The 21,083-nt window shown below is 47.9% G+C and overlaps 1 protein-coding gene across 1 annotated transcript in view; it reads right to left on the bottom strand.

Moving 5' to 3' along the window:
* Positions 1-21,083, bottom strand: part of LOC144096957 (uncharacterized) — a 52,463-nt gene that overhangs the window by 124 nt on the left and 31,256 nt on the right. Inside the window, exons 10-17 of the mRNA XM_077629764.1 lie at positions 11,471-11,760; positions 9,485-9,612; positions 8,343-8,449; positions 7,337-7,638; positions 3,755-3,867; positions 3,317-3,578; positions 2,254-2,441; positions 1-82 (exon numbers count right to left, since the gene is read on the bottom strand). The exon at positions 1-82 is cut by the window's left edge and continues 124 nt beyond it. Coding sequence (XP_077485890.1) covers positions 1-82; positions 2,254-2,441; positions 3,317-3,578; positions 3,755-3,867; positions 7,337-7,638; positions 8,343-8,449; positions 9,485-9,612; positions 11,471-11,760 — 1,472 coding nt within the window. The remainder of the gene's footprint in view (positions 83-2,253; positions 2,442-3,316; positions 3,579-3,754; positions 3,868-7,336; positions 7,639-8,342; positions 8,450-9,484; positions 9,613-11,470; positions 11,761-21,083) is intronic.

Genomic DNA, 21,083 nt, shown 5'->3' with positions numbered 1-21,083 from the left:
ACGTCGAAGTTCTGCAGGATAGTTGTGAAGTAGATGAACTGTTCTATGTCGGCTATCACCACTCCAGGGCACGCGCGCTTGCCTGCAAACGTCACCAAACCCACGGCTGAGAGAGGGAGCGCTAGAACAGCGAAAAGACTAACGCGGGTTTGTGTGGTGTACATAATGGCTTTGGATTGTATCTGCAGCGTTATCAGAAGTGGGTGCCATGAGATTTGCAAAAAGGACGCGACGCACTTGTGAACCTCCCAGGCTTACGTGGGTGAAGTAATAAGCAATCAACAGAGCAGAAATAGCGCCCAGGCTGCGTGGCATCGTTTGGCGGTCGTACTACTGGTTTGGTTTCGTTTATAGGGTTTAACGTCCCAAAGCGACTCAGGCTGAGGGACGCCGTAGTGGAGGGCTCCAGAAATTTCGACCACCTGGGGTTCTTTAACGTGCGCTGACATCGCACAGTACACGGGCCTCTGGAATTTCGCCTCCATTGAAATGCGATCACCGCGGCCGGGATAGAACCCGCGTCTTTCGGGTCAGCAGCCGAGCACCGTTACCATTGAGCCACCGCGGGGGCGGTGGACGTACTACTAACATTACTTTCGCCCATTGTGGACATATCTTATTTTTATAGGCCACGTCCAACTAATGGCCATGTTCACGCCTTGTGGGCGCGATGAACGTATTCTGCCTTTTCCACCTCCGCTAGTTTACTTCCTCTATCCCCTTCCCCATATGCAAGACAGCCTACTGGACATCATGTCTGGTTGAACTCTCTGCTTTTTCCCAAACGTTTTTTTCTGTATATATGTACTGTCCATTCTGCATGCGCGCAGGCCACAATGGTTTCTGCAGTGTGCGGGAAGAGTCCACTATGAGCACAGGTGATTTCCACGCACGGCATAAACACGTACCACGCAAACTATTCCTTTCCACTTTGCCTGTCCCCTTCATCCAGTGCGCCCCTTTCTACCACATGCCAAACGGCTAAATATATGCCATGAAACTCCCTAAGCGCTGGCAAGCACTTCTCTTGAGTGAATTACACGCCAGTACTTTTGTTGCAAATTCACGGTTCTATTTTGCTTTCTTTTAAAACGATAGCGTTAGAGGTCCAGTCCGACGAAAAATCCGGGGGTGTACAAAATTCTCATTGGTCGACAGGGCAATGACGTCGCAACCACATGACCTCGGGAGGGTAAATCCAACACCCAGCAACGATCACACCTTCCGCCAGTGACGACGTCACTTCAGAATTCCTCATTGGTTGGTCTACAGGGTCGTGACGTCATGCCACCACCATTACGTAGTGCCATTGAAGAAAGAAAAGCAATTGCGCTGATAAGAAAAATGGTTGGGCCGGGACTCCCACCGGTGCGAAGCTGGCCGCGCTGCCATTTGACACCTGAGGAACGTTCGCTCAGTGCGATAGCTTAGCGGCTTTATGCGACCACTTCATACCGCATAGCAGCGCTATCGCATTACGCTCCTAAGACTACTCCAGCGTCCACAGAAATTTTAATGCGACAGCATTAGAGCAGACTTTCTGAGGTAAAGCCGTGCGTGTTGCCACAAAAATTCAGAATTGGTGATTATGGTGATTATGGATTTTTATGGTGCAAGAGTATCTATCGCCAAAGAACGCCATGGCACAAGGTATTTTTCCACTTCTCAAGGTGGGGTCAGAGACCCATCTCCCAAGCTTTTCACCCTAAATAAGCCGAGCACCAGACCAGGGGAAAGCTCGTACCCCTTTGTATCACCGGGGGTACCCGGCTGCACTGGGAATCGAACCCCGCACCTGCCGCATGCGAGGCGGGTGCTCAACCACTTGGCCACCGCTGCGGTATACAAATTCAGAATTGGTCGATAGGGTTGTGCCGCCACATTCGAGTTGTGGAATGTAAACGACTAAACATTGAGGTAAATTGCGACATAGGATGTAAATTAAATTAATTACGCTGAAAAGAAAATTGGGGTAATTAGTTGGGAATCAACAACGACCGTTGTGTTGCGAGTGGAGGCGGTGCCCATAGGCCATTGAGGCAGGTTCATTCTACTTAGTTAAAGGGATAACTTGTCTGTTTTGTGATGTATCACGTGGCTCAGTGTGCCTACTGTATTATGCTAATTAATGCGTGTAAATAAAATACCAATAATTAAGAAAGTAGCAAATAATCATTAACGCTGTCGCGTCATAGCCTAAAGGCGGAGTTTAAGTGTGCCCTAATTTTTAAAAAAGTTTCTTGGTATTATTACCGTATGAGAAGGGAATAAACCTCTCCGGCTTCCGGGGTCGTGTGCCGTCGTCCGCGAGGAAGCGCTCGGGCCGGAAGACTTCCGGGTCTCCCCAGAAGGATGCGTCATGGAAGATGGACCAGTGCGAGCTGATCACGATGCTGCCGCGAGGAATGACGTAGTTGCCCACCTTCACGTCGGCAGTCGCACTGGGGTCAAGAAAGGTCCCGGTTTGATTCGCGATAACTTCGTAGACTGTGCGCGCAGGTAGAGACAAGCTAGAAAAAGCTGAGGTGTTAACGATGTACTGGTAAGTCTGATCAAACGACGCAAAGTCCAAGGAACCGTTTGGTGCAGCACTGACGCTAATAATTTTTTCTCGCATTCTGCACCTGCGACTCTTGTGAATGATTGTGCTGTCCAATAACACGTAGCAAGGGGTGAACACCCACTATTATCACTAAACCCAGGCGTTGGTTTTCTTATTTGAATTTTTGGTTTCTGTCATTCTGCTTGACTCCGGTCACTGGTAAGCGCGTTGTAAAGGCCACCGTTTTCTTGGCATTTCGTTCGGCAGAAGGGTTCGATGATTAACCTATAGTCGACGTTATTTCCTCCGACATCAACGGATAATAGGTGGCCGCGCTCTCGAAGACAATGCATTGAAGTTCTTACGTAGCTGTGGCATATGTTGGTTTGTCCGCAACTATTTGGTTATTTGCACCAACTCAGGCGGAACGGTAGATAACGAAACCATCGCTATTGTCGCATGGTAGGCTGCCAATGGCGGAATTAAAGCCGTGTTGATTTGCAGGTGAAGCGCGAGGCACTTTTTTTTTCTTTATTTGGTCGCCGAGGCCAGGAAGCTGGATTAAGAAAAGCGACCAACTTGGAAGCCTGATCACAGCGCCCCTATTGCTGCACAGTTATTTAGAAGGTCACTACATGGGGTACCAGTCAGTACACCTGGACTACCTATGGCACATAGACTGCCGAATTGGTGCATTTATTAAAATACGCGGTCAAAGACGTGTGCGCTATCTACGCAGGGTTTGACGAGTGTACAAAGATGGAACCGACTCACCACCGCATCACATTGAGTGGAAGGCCAGGCTTGTAGCGCATCGACTCCCAGATGAAGGCTTGCGTGTACGGCAAGCGATTTCGGTCGCTCCACGACACGTGCGATTTCCGGCCGTCTTCGAGCACCGCGTCGATCTCGGCCTGGACGCGACGCTGAAGGTGGGGCTTGAGCGCGCACATGAGCAGCAGCCACTCGATGGAGGAGCGCACCGTCTCACTTCCGGCACCAAAGAAGGTCGACACGTTGCCCCGCAGAAGGTTGCCTGCGAAGGTGATTCACTGTGTTAGACAGCATTGTTCCGCGTACGCGTGTTGCTGAACACTGAACACTGAGACAGTGTGTGTAGGACAAGGTAGTAAATTTATGTTTAAAGAAGAAGTGCTCTTTGGTCTGGTTATTGTTTAAAGACAACAAATGTAATTGTGCTTGAAGACTCACGCGTAAAGGTGTTCCTGCGTCCGTTTTTCTGCTTCATCTCGCTGAGGAAGCTGTCGATGTAGTCTCGTACCACGCCGTCCTGGTACGTTTTCAGGAGCATGCTGATTTTGGAACTGGAACATATAATTAAGTGAAAGACGGATAATTTAGACGCTCGGAGGACTGCTTCGTTCAAAGAGAAGCTCCTGAGTTTGTAGAGCTGTAGTTTCCTCATTAGCTGCAGTAGCCAACAACGCGCAAGAGCCAACAACGAGCTCGTGCAAGCCAAGTACCTCAAAGGGGCTGATGTCACCGTGAAAGGATAAATATATTCTCTATTTTTGCCTTTCATGTTACGCACTTATATAAACTTTCAACCAGTTAAAACCCGTAGGTTCAGGGCAATTTTTTAGAAGTGGCTATTCCCTTCTAAGCACCACATCTGCGTTGAAATGCGTTGTATTACTGAAAATACCTTCACCTTGAAAGAACCAGATTATTCGATCGAAATTTGAATGCCCATTCTTGAACTAGACTCTGGAAATGCTGAGGCATTGAAAAACGAAGAATTCAGAAGAGGTTCATGTGACCACAAAATAGTATTGCGCTTTCTGCACGTGGTACGCTGTGTCCCGCTAAGTACGTGACGACAATTCACCTTCCTGCTCTCTCGCGGCATTTTTGCACGCATGTGCCTCGCTGTCTTTAGTGCGGAAGGCTGCATCACCATTATCATGAGCGGCTTAAATGGAAACAGTAACTCTGTGATACGCTTGTCGCTTGGATTATCCGTAACCCGCGCCATAGATATGCGTAACGACCAGAATGACAGAAGGTCGTAACCTCCCATTGCATGCGTAAAATAATCCCGACTGTGCTTAAAGCAGCGCAAAAACTGAGGCAGACGGAAGAACTTATTCTATTTCTTTTGACTCTCCCCATCTCAACTATTCCTAAAGAGCACTGCGCACGCCTTTGACGCTCACAACTTGCATTGATAACAAAGTGCATATACCTCCCATTAGCTCGTGCTCTCTTTCGCACATCCAAAGGCTTTCTGCTTCGTTCATTCGGTCGAATTGCGCTTTACGGACGAAATTTTGCACCACTGCCTGCCTAATTATTGTCAATCGTACCCAGGAAATTCAATACAGAACTGGCGTCTCTTCCAGTGACCTTCAATGAGCCGTGTCCTTCGTCAGCCGCAGCCATCCATTCCTATCGAATTTCCCAAACTGACTATCATGCCAATCATACTTATGATTGACGGTCATATCACAGTCCTCTAAATGTCGAAGCGGGACCGCTGCAAAGGCAGCCCTGAAATTCGCATTTTGTGTAGGAGTATCCGAATATTCGAAATTTTCGAATAGCGAATTGAAGTAATTGAATTTGATTCGTCGAACGAATCAAACAGTGCATGTTCAAAATTGTTTGAAACGAATTGAACATATTGTGAAGTTTTCGAATACTTTTAGAATTGACGCGCAGTTGGAATAAGACACGCTGTAATTTTTTTCGGTGGCTGCTTCAAAAACACTGCCCACTCCAACTTCGCGTAGCATGTTGCCGCGATCAGTCTGCCTGAGGTGGAGGGTCCAGCGCCGCAACATGGTCCATTTGAGTCATAGCTTTCATTATGATCATGCACGGACTCCAAGATAGAACGGCGTGCCAGTGCTCAGACAAGTTGAGGAAACACTATTTTGATTTCACAAAATAAAAATGAGAGAGAGAGAGATGCCCGATTTTGGAGGTCATGGCTCATACGCAGCACTTGCCCCCATCGTCTACTGAGATGAGGCGCTAAATTATTCGCTGTTATCATCAGTAGCAAATGGTAATTTTTTGACACGTGCAGTCAATTCCGGATATATGGAACCCGGATATATCAAATTATTATGAATATTGTTAGTGTAAAGCAGACAATTTTTCTTTGATGCCCCAGCGGCCAGTGCCGACGAAGGAGAAAAAGCAGACGGAAGACGATGATGACGAAGATCAGTTTGGCGCTCACGAACGCTTGGCTGCTGAGCTGCGCTGGGCTAACAAAGATTGTGGCCGTCTACATTTAATCCTTGATTTGCGTCTTTACGTTACAGAGAAGACGATGACGAAACCGGCAGTGGCGAGGGATGGAGCACTCGCGCTAGGAACGCATCCATTAAACCGTACTTTATTGAGCCATCATGTCAACCTGTTCTTTCACTTGCCAGCCCGTAACAATATCGAAATGTCGAAACATCGCCTGAAAAAAATCTTAAGCAAAAGTATAGCTCTACTGAACGCGTTTATTGAATTCCCGCCAACGAGAGAGGTGAGTAAATCGAACGGCGCACCAGGCCCCTGCAAGTGGCGCTTCTCCTAACAGCATCCTGCGACTACTACTCGCGCTCGGAGATGGGTTGGCAGCACCGTCTTAGGCACTTACCGGCTGATTAGGCTGAAGTGTCAGGCAGCACTAGCCGCATGAAGACACCGCAAAGCTGCGTGACGTGAGGGGTGTGGCGCGTGACTGAAATAGCATTCGGCCTCGCGACTCCATTTTTCGCGCGACACTGCTGCCTTGCAAAAAGCCAATGTTTGGTACACCGGTGCTACGCGGTGAAGCTAGCATAGCAAACAGGAGGCTACCGGCGGATTTAATCAAGCCTGCTTCACTCGCTTTGCTGGCGAAGCCACTGCAGAAAGCAACTGCTTTTTAGTCTTACCGAATCATATATGATATTTATATTGTATTGGTAACACGATTAGGCCTCTTATGTCATACGGCGGCTGGTCCCAAAACAAAGTATGCGATGGCCAGCGGGAGGCACTTCGTTATAAAAAGTGCATCCCTATCATTGGTGGACCCCATCCTTGCTTGCAGATTCCAACCAATCTTATATTGTCTTATTTTGAATTGCGACACCCATGCACAGACGAAGCCGAACACGCAGGAGACAAAGACAATGACGTAGAGGCGGCTCGTGCTCGAACTCGGCAAGCGGACTTAGCTGTCATCAGTCGCAAGTTGTGCCCTCAAAAAACCGCCTTCTTGTAACAATGTATTATATTATCGAAATATCGAACTAGTTCGCGATCCCTTTGGATTTCGGTAGATTCAGTATCTGCTGTATAGCATGGCGATCACAGGTGTTATCTGACCTAGTGCTGCATGCCTATTTGTAGAGATTATTGTTGCGTATTTTATCAGCTATATTTAAAACTCCATAATTTAGAGTGCCATACCGCAGTGCCGCCGGTAGCGATTTGCTCTTTCGCAGAGACTTTGTTTTGTGGGAATATTTGCTGAGGTCACGAATGTAAGAAAATATAGATATTCAATTCCTATTTGATTCGGTTCCATCACTATTCGATTTGTGTTCGGTTCGCTTTATAGCAGCACACTTCGGATTGTATTCGGCGGCAAAGCCACACTGTTCGTATTCGATTCGTTTTCGAAAGAGTGCCATACGCACACCCCTAATTGTAAGTCATAAAAATACCGAGTTCGTGTGTCCCGAGATCTGTTATAGGGGCATGCCGTGGGACATCATTCTCCGGACGGGCATATCTTACGTTATTTCTCATATTCAGTGACTCAATGACGCAACGACTCACTCTGCGAATTCCTCTCTGCGGGCCAGGGCATCCTTCAGCTTGTAACAGGCACCCACATGGAAAAATACAAGCAATTTGCGGAGCCAGAGAAAGAAGTTGAAGACTGACACTTGGGCTGCGAGTGCCGGGATGACCTCGATCAGCTTGTCCAGGTAGATGCGCTCTGGGTCATCGTACTCGAAGCGCCGGCCGAACACCAGCGCCGAGATGATGTTGGACATGCTGGGCGTGAGCAAGACAGTGGGCACCACGGGCTTGCCCCGGAGGGACATCAGCTCGCGCATCAAGTGTGACACTTCCTCCTGCGTGGATGGTATTGTGCGCTTGAAATTCTTTCAGCTCCCATTCTCCACAAACTCAGGCGAATATGTTCCGGAAATCGTGGCGAATCTGAAGCTGAAGACTAGAAGGAACATAAAGCCGAACTTATCCGAAACATTGCGAGGCTTTCAGTCCGAATGGTATCTTAACAGTAATATAGCCATAAAAAATCTTCACTATAGTACAGCCCCGAATGAAATTTAACCCAGAGGTGGTGCAGAGAGAGGTGCTTTGTTTCCTGCTGGCTTAGACCTCTTGTCCATAACCGCAGCCTCCTACGCAACATGTTCTACGCTACATGTAGCCCTGCCCACTGGGCTAAGAAAAAAACGTAGTTTATTACCTCCGATATAACGAACCTTAAAATGCCTCCCCAGATGTAACAAGGCTTTCGTATGTTAACCAAAGATATAGTGAACCTAAGGCATATGCCACCTCGGATATAACTAACTTTCGTGCCCGGACCTCGAATGTAACGAACTTGTGTGTTGACCATAGATATTACGAACCAAAGCGAACCACTTTGTATATAACAAACTTTAGTGTGTCAACTTCGGATATAACAAACGCTCAGCTGCTAATGTATTCAAACGATCTAGCAAGCTCCACCTAAGAGTTTTATTTTCACTATAACAAATAAGCTATTATTGCCACTGGATTCTGATTAAAGACGTATAAAGCTCACGTGTATATGATTCTCCATTGCTGGTGTAGCCACGCCTAGGTTTTTGAAAGCCTTGAGCGCGAACCGCCGCTGTTCCTTCCACAGTGGTCCATTCAGCAGGAGCAGGCCTGCACGAAGACTGAATGAGTGAGAGGCCGTTTGATGGAAAATATTAAAGATATTTGCGCGGTTCCCGCCAGATTGAACGCTCGCGCAAATCTGCGTGGCTTTCCCAGGAGAATTGCAGAGAGCATATGCTGCCGAAAGAGTGCTAAAAAAATGGTCTGTGCTGGCTTGAAGCCCGAATTAATTTTCATTTATTTTTTGTTTTCATATAGTTTTAATTTCTGTATACCCAGAGCCTGGAAGACGGGAAGGAACAGGCAATTATTGTTTCTCGCGTAAATGCAAATGTGAAACACAAAAAAGTAAAACAGCAGACCAATTCAACATTTAAAGAGGTAAACAAATAATACGTAAGGCCACTGGAAGGAAATTCGTCATACTACTCCGACTCACCACTCAGTTTATACTGAGGAGATCCCTTATAAGCTGTTCATGCAAGAAGATCCCGTTCAAGGGGTAGTTGCCATCTGCCCTCAATTTTAAATCGGCAGCCCGTAAGTGAATGAGTGTTTTGAGTGAAAGTCATCGCATGTTCCAACCGCAAAATTAAATTTCCGTGCACGGGAACAAAAAGAAATGCTCCTAAAGGGGGAAGGAAAGAACACTCCTAGAACACGTGCGGGACCATCATCTTATAGCCATACAGGATCATTGTCAGATGTGAGTAGTAATTCAAGTACTATTCTGTTGTGGAGATCATCGTGTTTTCCTACTGCTGATGACTTGCAGCTTTGTGTCGATGAAAAGTTATCGTTATTCACGTTCCCGCTGAATGTAGCCGTTAGCACCAATATTTTTTTGTTCAAAATATATTTCGCATGCATGTTAACGGCAGCTACATGTTATCAGTATACGTAAGGAAATTCTGTTAACACCCTCCTAACACCTTTGCTATCAATGATGGCAGACTACGAAAGCATACAAGTATCTACACTTTATTGAACTGCACCCCGATGAACCTGCCTGCTGCTGGTGTTTTGCTGGGAACATGTGGGAGAGTTCCCTCCTGTTCCGACGCTGATCACACTTACACTTACTTTGTGATTGCTCGTCGACGTAGAAGGGGAATTCTTCTGGCCTATTGAGCAACGCGTCTTGAGTGAAAGCTTCCTTTACGGAGCCGAAGTCGCACAGGAACACCACGTACCGTCTTCCCAGGTTAAACCTGCTCATAAATACATAGTTAGAAGTTAGAGCACAGGTGGAGCGGTAGGTCAGGGTACAGATAGAAGATATGTTCGAGTAAATGATGAAGCTTTACCTGCACTTATAGTTTTACGCACTAGTGTAGGCACTGAAGTTAGACGTTAAAGACGTTGATGATTGACTACTGTGCTCACAACGACGTGTCCTGCAACCGCTTGAAATAAATATATGTTAGTTCAGCTGCATATATTAGCGTACCAAAAACTCTCAGCATATAGGAGTTGAACAGGCATCACGCCGATGGGCGATTAATTTCCACTCACAGTTCTTGAGTTTATTATGAGCACTCATGTACGCTGTAGAGATGTGCATAACCGGCACTAGACAGTGTCTCTAAATTGTATGTGTGTTCGCCCGGAGGGCGCTTGCATGCCATGACATGAGTCTCTCAATGACGCCTTCAGCAGTTGTGCCTGTTTCTTTCCCGCCACCTCTGGCCTGCCAGGTAGTAGTACAGGTGTTCTTTGCTGAGGAGATGAATTTCAAAGCATGATCAATGAGTTAGACAGGCCGAGCATAACGGCGGGCATAGAAATTAACGTGCAGAAAACCAAAGTAATGTTCAACAGCCTAGTAAGGGAACAGCAGTTCCCAGTTGGCAGCGAGGTGCTATAAATGGTAAAGGAATACTACTTAGGGCAGGCAGTGACCGCTGTTCCGGATCATGAGAGGGAAATAACTAGAAAAATAAGAATGGGGGGAAGCGCATATGGTCCGTTCTCTAAGATCATGAATAGCAGTGTACTAATATCCCTCAAGAGAAAAGTATACAACAGCTCTACCTCACCACTACTCACCTACGGGGCAGAATAGTGGAGGCTGACGAAAAGGGTTCAGGTCAAGTTAAGAAGAACGCAGTGAGCTATGGAAAGAAAAATGATAGATGTAACGTTAAAAGACCGGAAGCGGGCAGAGTCTGTGAGGGAACAAGCGCGGGTTAATGACATCCTAGTTGAAATCAAGAGAAAAAAAAATGGGCTTGGGCAGGGCATGTAATATCAAGGCAAGATAACCGCTGGTCCTTAAGGGTAAAGAAGTGGATTCCAAGAGAAGGCAAGCGTAGCATGGGGCGGCAGTAGGTTAGGTGAGTGGATTAATTAAGTTAAGTTAGGTGGGTGGATCAAGAAATTTACGGGTATACGGTGGGCGCCGCTGGCAAAGGACAGGGTTAATTGAAGAGACATGGGAGAGGTCTTTGCCCTGCAGTGGGTATAGTCAGGCTGATGATGATGATGACGACAATGTGATTCCTAACGAAGTGCAGCTCCCAGGAGATTTTACGGAGCCCGTCCGCCTGGCCTCTAATGCCTCGGGCTATGGCACGGGCTGCCTCGTTACCTCTGGGAGGAGGGAGTAATGAGCAGGGTCTCAGCTAAGCTCGACAGGGTGAGGGTGGGCGTGGAGTGAGGACGCCATGATAGCGAGAGATGCAGAGAATATCCTACCTTTTGAGAAATTTCGAATGGCAGTTTTTTAGCCACTGATTATGTACTTGCTGCTAATGGAGGCGAGGGCCAAGGCAATGGCGGCCTGTTTAGCCTCCTGCGGCGCGGCAGTTCTGAGAGAGGTACAATTTTGTAATTTTAAGCAAACTGCTCCCAATTTTGCTGTGATGTTTGTTTCAACTATGTCTTGTACGTTCTGTTTCCAGCTTCACATTCACTATCAAAGATCAATGCTAACAATAACTTCGTTTTCTTGATCTCTATGTAGTCCATCTTGGATGAATCCGCAAAACTCAGATGCCGACACTTTGCACAGTAATGAACATGTGCTGCAAAGCTAGAAGTTTTCAAAGAAGACGAGCAAATACCCACCCGAACACGTTGCCGTACTTCTTCCTCAGGGCCTCGACGCCGCGGTGGTCCTTGGGCATGAAGGGAAGGTAGCCGAGCAGCGGTACACCGATGGGGCCAGGTGGGAGGTCCTTGCGAAGATTCCTCCTGAGCATGTTCCACAGGTACTGCAGCAGGAGTGCCCCTACTCCCGCCACCAGGCCCGCAGCGAGGCAACTCCAGAACACTGTCTGCATTGCTCCGTCCGCTGCCTTCTCGCAGCTGCTCCAGTGGCGCGATCTGCCGTACAAGAGGATCTGATGCCGCCCAGGCTGGAAAGCCGCAAGACGCGAAATGATCGGTGCGTGGAGCAAGCGGATTTTGGCGTGATGAGGTTCACTGGTCACTGACCAAGGTCAACGAAAAATGACGTTTCGGATTCCGGAGCCCTCCACTACGGCACCTCTCTCTTCCTTTCTTCCTTCACTCCCTCCAATATCCCTTCCCTTACGGCGCGGTTCAGGTGTCCAAGGATATATGAGACAGATACTGCGCCATTTCCTTTCCCCAAAAAACCAATTATTATTATTATTATTATTAAGCGCTACGGCTCCCTTGTTCACAATCTTAAACGCAGGTGCGTGGAGTAAGCAACAAGTCTTGCTGAGGTGCTTACAAAACGGCGTATTCCGGTGACGGCCGGTTGTCCATATTGATGGCGTGTTCTTGCTCACTTCTGTGTACAAAAATTTTACACAGCGCAGAAAAGTGCAAAATGCAAACGAGAGTGTTTTATGAGGAACGCAAAGGCAAAAAATCGTCGCACATTAAATGGACACCTAAGCCGCACCGCCAGCCACCGTCAGGGAGGTAATGAAGTGGAGTGTTAAAGGTGGCAGAGAGAAAGAGTCGCCGTATAGTTTATGTCGGAAGGTTCATTTTGACTGCCTGTGGTTCTTTAACATGCACTAACATCGCACAGCAGGCGGACAGTTCTGTTTTTGCCTTCATGAAGGGGTCAATGCTTTTGGTGTAGTGTGGTGTTTCTTCCGGTTGCGGCGCCTAGGGTTATTACTAGGCTTGACAAACCCACCGCAATGGCTCAGTGGTTACGGCGCTCGGCTGCTGAGCCGGAGTACTCGGGTGAAAACCCTGCCGACGCGGCTGTGTTTCGACGGAGGCGAAACGCATAAAGCGCCCGTGTGCTGTGCGTTATCAGTGCACGGTAAAAATCTCCAGGAGGTCGAAATTATTCTGAAGCGCTCCACCAGGGCACTTACTTCTCACTTTCTTCTGCGAATAGCGCATTCCCCCCTTCTCTCACGGCGTGTTTGAGCTCTTCGCCGTGAAGTGGAACAGTTACTGCGCCTTTTTCTTTCCTGGGAAACCACTTTTTTTCATGGTTTCACAACATGAAGACGGTCGCAAAAACCCAGAAAAGGGAAAAGGTACCAGCTAGCAAATAAAACCATAGGAGGAGAGCATGGCTGCAAAATTGGTACATGCGCTGCGTAAAGGCGCATGGCATTGACATCGGAAATATGGCTGTGGAAGCATAGCACAAATGCAGATAAATTTTGTACCATTCACTCTAATTAAGTTACTATAGAGCCTACCCATTACGTGTATATCGTGTCGAAGGTCAGAGATTGCCTGTTATTAGTTATTATGGCACACCGCAGAAATCGGTGACATCGCCAGTCCTCCTGAACGTCGCTTTGGCTGGCCTCCCACCGCGACTCGACGTCGTACTAGTGATAAATCGCGCGCTGTTCGCGGGCGACCTCACTTAGTAGGTCAACCGAGTGTGCCTGGGAGAGAAAATAAACAAACTCCAGAAAGCAACAAGCTGCTTTCAGCAGTACGTCAGGGAGTCCGGGTTGACCTGCTCCTCCGAGAAGTCTGAAGTCATCCGGATTCATTGCCGCAAATGCCACAAGCGAAGCCAACCCTTCAACATCACCATTTAGTCAGACCACCAGGCGAACTTCACGCTCCAGCGCCTTGCCGGAGCCACCAGCTACGGGACTAGGATGGAAGAGGGACTCAGAAAGAGACACCCTCTGCCTGAGCTCTGGTATTCAGCAAGGTCACGTATAGCTAACCCTACCACTATCGTACCCGGAGTGACATCGAGCAGACGGATGCCCTATTAACAAATGCCTATAACACGGCTCTCGACCTATCTACACGCCCCTCCACTCGGAAGTTGCTCCAATTAAGCATCCACAGTACCTTCGCCGAACACCAGGAGGGGCTCCTGATACTACCGATTGAGCACCTACTCCTCTCTGAAACGGGCAGGGCCCTGCTGACCAGGCTGGGCTATACTGACAGTATAAGAAAAAAATCAGGAAACGGGCATGATCCCAGATGTTTGGCTGCGTGGGACATTGAAAGATCCCCAATCGCAAGAGTACAGTTTCCTTGATAATATCATTGGAACAATGTACGCATTTCATATCAATCGATTCGCAGATGCAGTTGGCGGCGAATATACAAGCAGATTTTATAATCTCAAAATTCGCCTCACCTGCAGTAGCAAAGCAGACGTCAGTGTTGGCTCCGAAGTACCACTGGCAGCAACAGCTTACTAAATGAGGACGCCTAATGCAGTGTGACTGTAACTAGAGAGAGCCGCCTAGTGTCCCCTCGGGAGGCGCGCGAATGCCTAAAAACTACCGATGTTGACGCGGTTTCTGCAAGACGTTTTTTTTGTGGTTGTTTCGGGCTTTGCTGCCCGAAGAAAATAGCCTCGTTGAGATGCGCAGCCGGCCTGGAGAGATTGCTCTGTTTACGAGCTAGCTGCAGCAGCTAAGAAAGCATCAGTGGCGTCTCTAAATAGCCGCCAACTCCTGAACTCCTAACGGCGTGTCGAGAAATCGCGCCGCTGTCAACAGCTGCTGGCGCTTATCTCAGAGCCAACAGAGACGCGAAGCTGTTTCGTGGACAGTGCAGAAGGCGCGAAGCTGGCAACGCGTTATCAAGTCACGGAGGAGAGCGCTGTAGTTGCGGCGAACTCGAGCGCGTACAGCACATGGTTACGTGGTAATTTTCAAACTTCTCGGGTTTTAATTTTTAGAGAATAAAAAGGCTACCCTACGGCCATCTGGTCGAAAGCGACTGGGTCGTGCAATTTTCGTGGAGCTCGACGACTCTCCTATTTACTCTAGGCATTTAAAGGCGATTTTAACAGACTATTTTTTAAGTAAACGAATGATTCAAGAAGGCGGAGCGAGAAGGTTTCTGGCCGCCAATTTACATTGCTCTTAACGAAATTCATTTAATTTCAATTCAGCGGAACTTCTTTTTTTTTGCTTTAAAATTTTTCGCATTTTAGCTGGGACACCTCACCAGATAGTTGCCAAAAAATCAAACATTATTGGAAACAGGCACTAGCTTAAAACATGCAAAACTCGCGCAAGAAGTGAAAATAAGGGAAATACACTACTCGATTACGGAGTCGCCGCGGTGGCTGAGTGGTAATGGCGTTCGGCTGCTGGCCCGAAAGACGCGGGTTCGATCCCGGCTTCGGCGGTCACATTTCGATGGATGCGAAATGACAGAGGCTCGTTAACTGTGCGATGTCAGTGCACTTTAAAGAACCCCAGGTGGTCGAAATTTCTGGAGCCCTCCACTACGGCGTCCCTCTTAGCCTGAGTCGCTTCGGGACGTTAAACCCCCATACCCCAAACACCGTCTTCGTGGAGCCGCATACTCGGTAAAGTTTATCGCTGCTGCTTACTATTCTCTAGAAATTGCATTTGCTGCTAATTTCTATCAAAACACTGTTTCTTGGCTTTCGCAGCTCTTTTGTAATCTTTTATTTGCGCTCCTTCAGTGTCAACGAACTCGAATCAAAACAAGAATGAGAGAATTACAGCACTGTCAGGACCAAACGCACACCAGTCTTAAAAAGCTCAATTCATCCACACGCGTCATAAAATAAACCATTGCTGGACTCAACATCACGTATCTTACTATGTTTGCCTAATAAATCCTAGTCCCAGCAACTAATGCAGAGCCAGTTAGTTGAATTGTACGTCGCTTACATGCCTACCCTAGGACGGGCGCCGGAAAATTGATGCCCCTACCACCTCCGATCTCCTGCCACGAAAGTCGCTTCCTTTCTGTGGTGGTGTAGAGACCGGTCACAAACTTAACCAAAGCTGCAATTAAATTAATGTAGAAGCGTAACTACAAACTCACTCCAAGAAATCCAAATATCCTTCTGTAGTGCGTCAAAACGGTACTCGCTAAAACTTAGGCCACACCAGAAACACGAGAGCATGGCAGTCAAAGCAGATGCATGCAAACTCGTCGCGGAGCTCTTATCCGAAGTGGACCAACGATAAGGTCCTGATAGAACTTTCGCTTTTGGGTCATAACAACGAGCATTTAGGGGCGTGCGAATGCCCGAAGTTTTTGAATAGCGAATCGAATGCCCCCCTATTCGATTCGCTTAACGAATCCAATAGTAAATGACAAATTACTTGACGTAAATAAATTATGTACGCCAGCTTTAAAACACTTTTTAAAAACTGGCACGAAAGTTTGAGAACGGCACGCTTAGTTTACTTAGATAAGTGCTTCAAAAACAGCGGCCACTCTGACACCGCTATGAGTGCTGTCGCGAGCTTGCGCGCGGGATGGAGTGTTCAGCACCGTGACGAGGTCCATTCGCGTGGCGGAGTTGATAATGCCCACACGTAGCCTCCAAGGTTGGACTATGCGGCACGGTTCAGGCAGGTTTACCATATCCTGCCCTGATGCCCGATGTCTGGACCATGGCTCTATGTATAGCTCACACGCATCTAATCTGCTGTCATATGACGCCGGTTTATTCGCGTTCTTCGTAAACAGCAAATGGTTATTTTCGTATACGTACGACATGACAGTCGAAGAACTAATATACTCACTTTGTGTTGAATACATCACTTCGGCATCTTTGTCAGCTATCGTTATAACCTTATTTAAAGATTCTGCAGGCCGCGCATGTATACATGGCGCTCGTCTACTGAGCCGCAGTACCAGGGTTCGAGCCCGACCGCGCGGCGGCCACGTTTTGATGGAGGCGAAACACAAAATGCGCCCGCGTGCTGTGCGATGTCAGTGCACGTTAAAGATCCCCAGGTGGTCGAACTTATTCCGGAGACCTCCACAACGGCACCTCTTTCTTCCTTTCTTCTCTTAGTCCCTCTTTTATCCCTTCTCTTACGGCACAGTTGGGATGTCCACCAATATGAAACAGTTACTGCGTCATTTCCTTTTATGAAAACCTATTTTCAATTTTTTCACTTTTTAACAAACGACGTTGCCAGCCGTCAGGAGTCGCTCCTGGGAGCTGGAGTGTTTCTCGGGCTGCTGTGGGCATCGAGAAGGTCATAAAGCCTTTTCGTGTGCTTTCTTTCGTGAGTGAAGGCTGCTAATGAGATTTCACAGTCCAGCGATATTTGCAAGACACATGGAGCAAATTTATAGCTGCAGGTCACAATTTTCGGCCAACGGCGCGCACTCGTCTCCTAGGGTTGAATAAAAAAATTGGCAGTGGCTTAGCTCGGCTATGCCAGGATATACCTAGTGAGAAGTACGTTTCCCTGGCTGAGCTTGTTGAGGTCACTGTATGTTTAGCAATGAGAGACATTGGGCTCCATTTCGGCAGCTATGCGCCGTCTATAACGCTTGGCATTCTGGAATCTCCGTTTGGCAAGCCGTTCCTCTCTCTGTTCGGGCGTCCGCTGCTCTCTTCGCCTTCTTGCGCTCATTCTCTTTTTGTTGAGTAGCCAACTGCCAGGCGACAACCTCAGGATCGGAAGAGTTAATCTTATGTTGTTTATACCACCGTTTAGCAAAGTCTGGACTCTCCTTCTCTGCATCCATGTCAAACGTTGAGATACAGCCGCGCATTACATCTCCGCCTCTTATACACAATGCTGCACATGCGACGCGCGGTTCTGGTGATATAGCGGCGTGCGGCGATGCGGCGACGAAGCGTGCGGCGCACCTGTTGGGTCTCTTTGGCTGCCATGGTATCAGCGCATGCGCACAACTGTTCGTGACGCCACGCGCGGCTCCGACGGTGGAGCGGGCGCGCGGCCGCGGCGACGGCGAAGCGCACGGCGCACCCTGCTACTCCTCTCCGGTTGCCATGGTAACGGCGCATGCGCACAACTAGCGTCTCCCGGCCACCGCGAAATGCTTGACTGGTAGCCTAGTGTAGCTCGCGGTGCAAAAAGAAACTCCTACCCCCGCCGATCTGGACCCGGCAGGTATTCAACACGCGGCGTCAATATACCAATGCAGAACAGTGCAGGAAGCGCGTTCCTCCGGGTTGGTGGTTGACGGCCATACTTGCGCCTGCCGCCGCCAACATGACCGCCATGACCGACGAGATATACAGTGACTTGGGCACTCAAAGTTGACTACAGTCCAATGAAAAGTTTCATCAAGCTTGAAGTGTCGCTTTTTTTTAAAGAACGGGACCTAATCTTGGCTCGAAATGGCTTTGTTTTCTCAAAGAAGCGGAAGATAAATAGCACTGGAGTGGTGCAGAGCTTGTCTCGCAGTGCCCAAAGTTGCCTGTGCGCCTTTACAGCTGATGGTGATTGTGGACTTTTTGGCGCAAGGACGTATATGGCCACAGAGCGCCATTTTCGATCACAAGGTATTTTCGATTACTCAAGGTGGGGTCAAGACCCATTTTCTACTAAGCATTTCACCCCTCATGAGCTGAGCACCAGCCCAGGGGAAAGCTTGTGCCCATTGTATCACCGGTAGGTAGCCGGAGGCACTGGGAATCGAACCCCGCACCTCCCACATGCGAGGCGGAAGCACAACCTGCGGTGACCAAGAGCGGTGGGCTTTACAGCTGCTAACTTATGTAAATTTTATGACTTTTCGTGCTGATCCGCACGGCGATCTGTGCAGTGATTGTCGATTGTGCAGCTGCTGTGATTAACATTCCTGCATTTAGAAGAACTTTTTTGTTTCGCTAGATGGTGCATGTTGTAACCAAAGAACTGTAGCGCAACAAAGACGAACTCAAGAAAGGGGCACACAGGACTAGCGCTAAACTTCATCTAACTTTATTCACTCGCAGCGCCGCAAATATAAGAAAAAAACCAGAGCACGTGCTGATACCAGTTTACACACACCACTGTAAACAGAACCGTTCAAGATATGCCATCTCCGATTTGTATAGATTCACAGACGTACGGCTAACACAATAAACACCTCTCTTCCTTATATGAAATGCCTCCAGTATTCCCTTTCCCTAGTATCTTTGCTTTTACCTTAAATCTTTATCTCATGAAACCGTGGTTGGCACTTTATGCAGGACTGGCACATAGCCTGCGGCAAATGTTCTGCCGCTCGAGGGCACTCAAAACACTCAGCGCAGTGCTGAGGAAGATGTGCACCACTTAGGTCTTTCAGTGAGCGCGCGTGCTCACCTGCCCTTTCATTGATGCACCGCCCTGTTTGGCCCCCATAGACCTTCCCGCATGACAGCGGTATCTGGTAAACCACCCCGATGTAGCAATTCATGAACTTATTTGCATGTCTGACGCGGCAACCACTCTTGTCTTTGCTCGCAATGCGCGCGCAGAGCTGTACCAGCTTTGCGTGGGGCCCAGAAACCAACCGGCACGCCATGTTTGTCGCCCACTTTTTTCAAGTGGTGGGCTACCTTGTGCGCATACGGCGCTACCTCCGGTTTGAAAGCCGTTTCTCTGCTGACACATGGCTGCTGCAACTTGATGATTTTTATGTTCTGTAGGAGGGCTTCAGCAACTGCTGTCATGACTGTGCCTGGGAACCCTGCCGAAAGTAATCTTTCTACCTGCTTGTCATAGCTCCATTGCATAGTATGACAGCACGATTTCATGAGAACCGATTCAAGGCAAAGCTTGGCAATGGCGCGTTTCACAGTTTTCGACTGAGCCGAAGCATACGGTAGTAGCACCTTCTGTGCTCGCGGTGCATATTGCCAACATGCAAGACACTCACCCACAGTGATGTTTATTTCTAAAAACGGTCAAGAACCCCGCACAGGCCGTTCATGCGTGAACCTCAGTCCCCCTCCCATTTCTTTAAAGGTGTTTAACACAGTGCTCACAGCATCTGTTTACGTCAACTCATCCTGTTTTTTAAGAGCTGCCAGGAAATCGTCAACATACCCAAAAACTTTCAGAACCCGTTTCCCCGTTAAATTTAGTTCAACGGCGCGGTCAATAGATGTTAGAAAAATATTAGTAAGTACAGGCGCTACGCAGGAGCCAATGCAGATCTCTTGTCTTTTGCGATACAATTTGTTGCCTTAAGAGACAAACGTCACATTGAGGTAAAATTCAAGTATTTCTATAAAATTACCTATTGAAACTCATGAGGAGTTCTGAAATTGAACAGCACCGCTCTCTTCAATGGCAACTCTTACAGCTGCAAACAACTCACTGTGGGGCACAGAATAAAATAAATCTCCATCGACAGACAACACATAACCAATAAAAGCATTTCCTTCTAGAAAACTAATAACACCTTTTGAACTCTTAGTATGAAAAGGATCAAATCCAGGAAGAGGACTGGGGTGATTTTGCAGGTATCTGCTTACATTAAGCTGCCAAGTGTCCGTCTCGCTAACCACAGATCTAAAAAGCACTGACGGTGTATGCGTTTTTGCAGTAAAAAACACTGTAAGCGCATTATTTTTACTGTTCGTGACGCTACTCGCTAGTCTGTTCAATTTCAATTCCTTGCACATCTGGGCTGCCTTGCCTTTCACTCTTGTGGCAGTGGCTTTCACAAGAACAAAAGTTCTTCTGAACCATCTTTCAAAAGCTCAGGGCTATTTTGTATGTGACTTCTTGACTTCTTCTTCTCAGCTAGATGCCTTTGTCTCGATCATCATTGCGTCAACGTGCCGGGCAAGATACATTTCCTTTTGCCTTCGAAAGGACATCATACCTACGAAAGGGAGTGCACTTTTTGGTTACTTGCGGCCTCCGGTAGGTCTTCTGAAGCGGTTGTGCAGATTTTTGAAAGATCAGCTTTGGAGACAGATTAGAAGGTGCGAAGAGCATGTGCGCACAATGTGCTACATCATGGATTCGAGATGGCTAGCAGAGACCAAGCTCCAAGCAATTCGCCGCCTAATTGGAAGAATGACGGAGAATGGTGGGCCCAGACACTCAACCAAGTGATGCGGACCGCTGTGACGAAGAGCAAGACGCAGGAAAAGATACCGGTGACTATTGTGGGGGAAGTTGAACTTCCTAGCGAAGTAAACCAATTTTTGAGCAAAGGACCGAAGTTTAGCCATGAGCCGCATGTTGAAGCACATGAGTTCCTGGCCTTGAATAGACGTATAGCAGGAAAGACTTCTGAAGAAAACAAAGCAAGTGCCTACTGGATGAAGTTCATGCGTTAAGAAGATCTACGTGCAACAGTAGCAGAACGGCTAACAAGCATACTATGACGAAAGTAGTGTCCTACTTCAGGGAAAACAACCTCCAGCTTCTCCAAGCCAACAAGAAGGGCGGCTTTGTGGTGTTCACCGAGGAAGAGTTTGGAATCAGAACCGGTGAAGCTATTGCCAATAACTTTGTTCGTGTGAAAACCACTGCCACGAGAGTGAAAGGCAAGGCAGCCCAGATGTGCA

The sequence above is a fragment of the Amblyomma americanum genome, chromosome 7 (genome assembly GCF_052857255.1).
Source record: "Amblyomma americanum isolate KBUSLIRL-KWMA chromosome 7, ASM5285725v1, whole genome shotgun sequence".
Lineage (NCBI taxonomy): Eukaryota > Metazoa > Arthropoda > Arachnida > Ixodida > Ixodidae > Amblyomma > Amblyomma americanum.
This window is presented reverse-complemented; position numbering and strand designations above follow the sequence as displayed.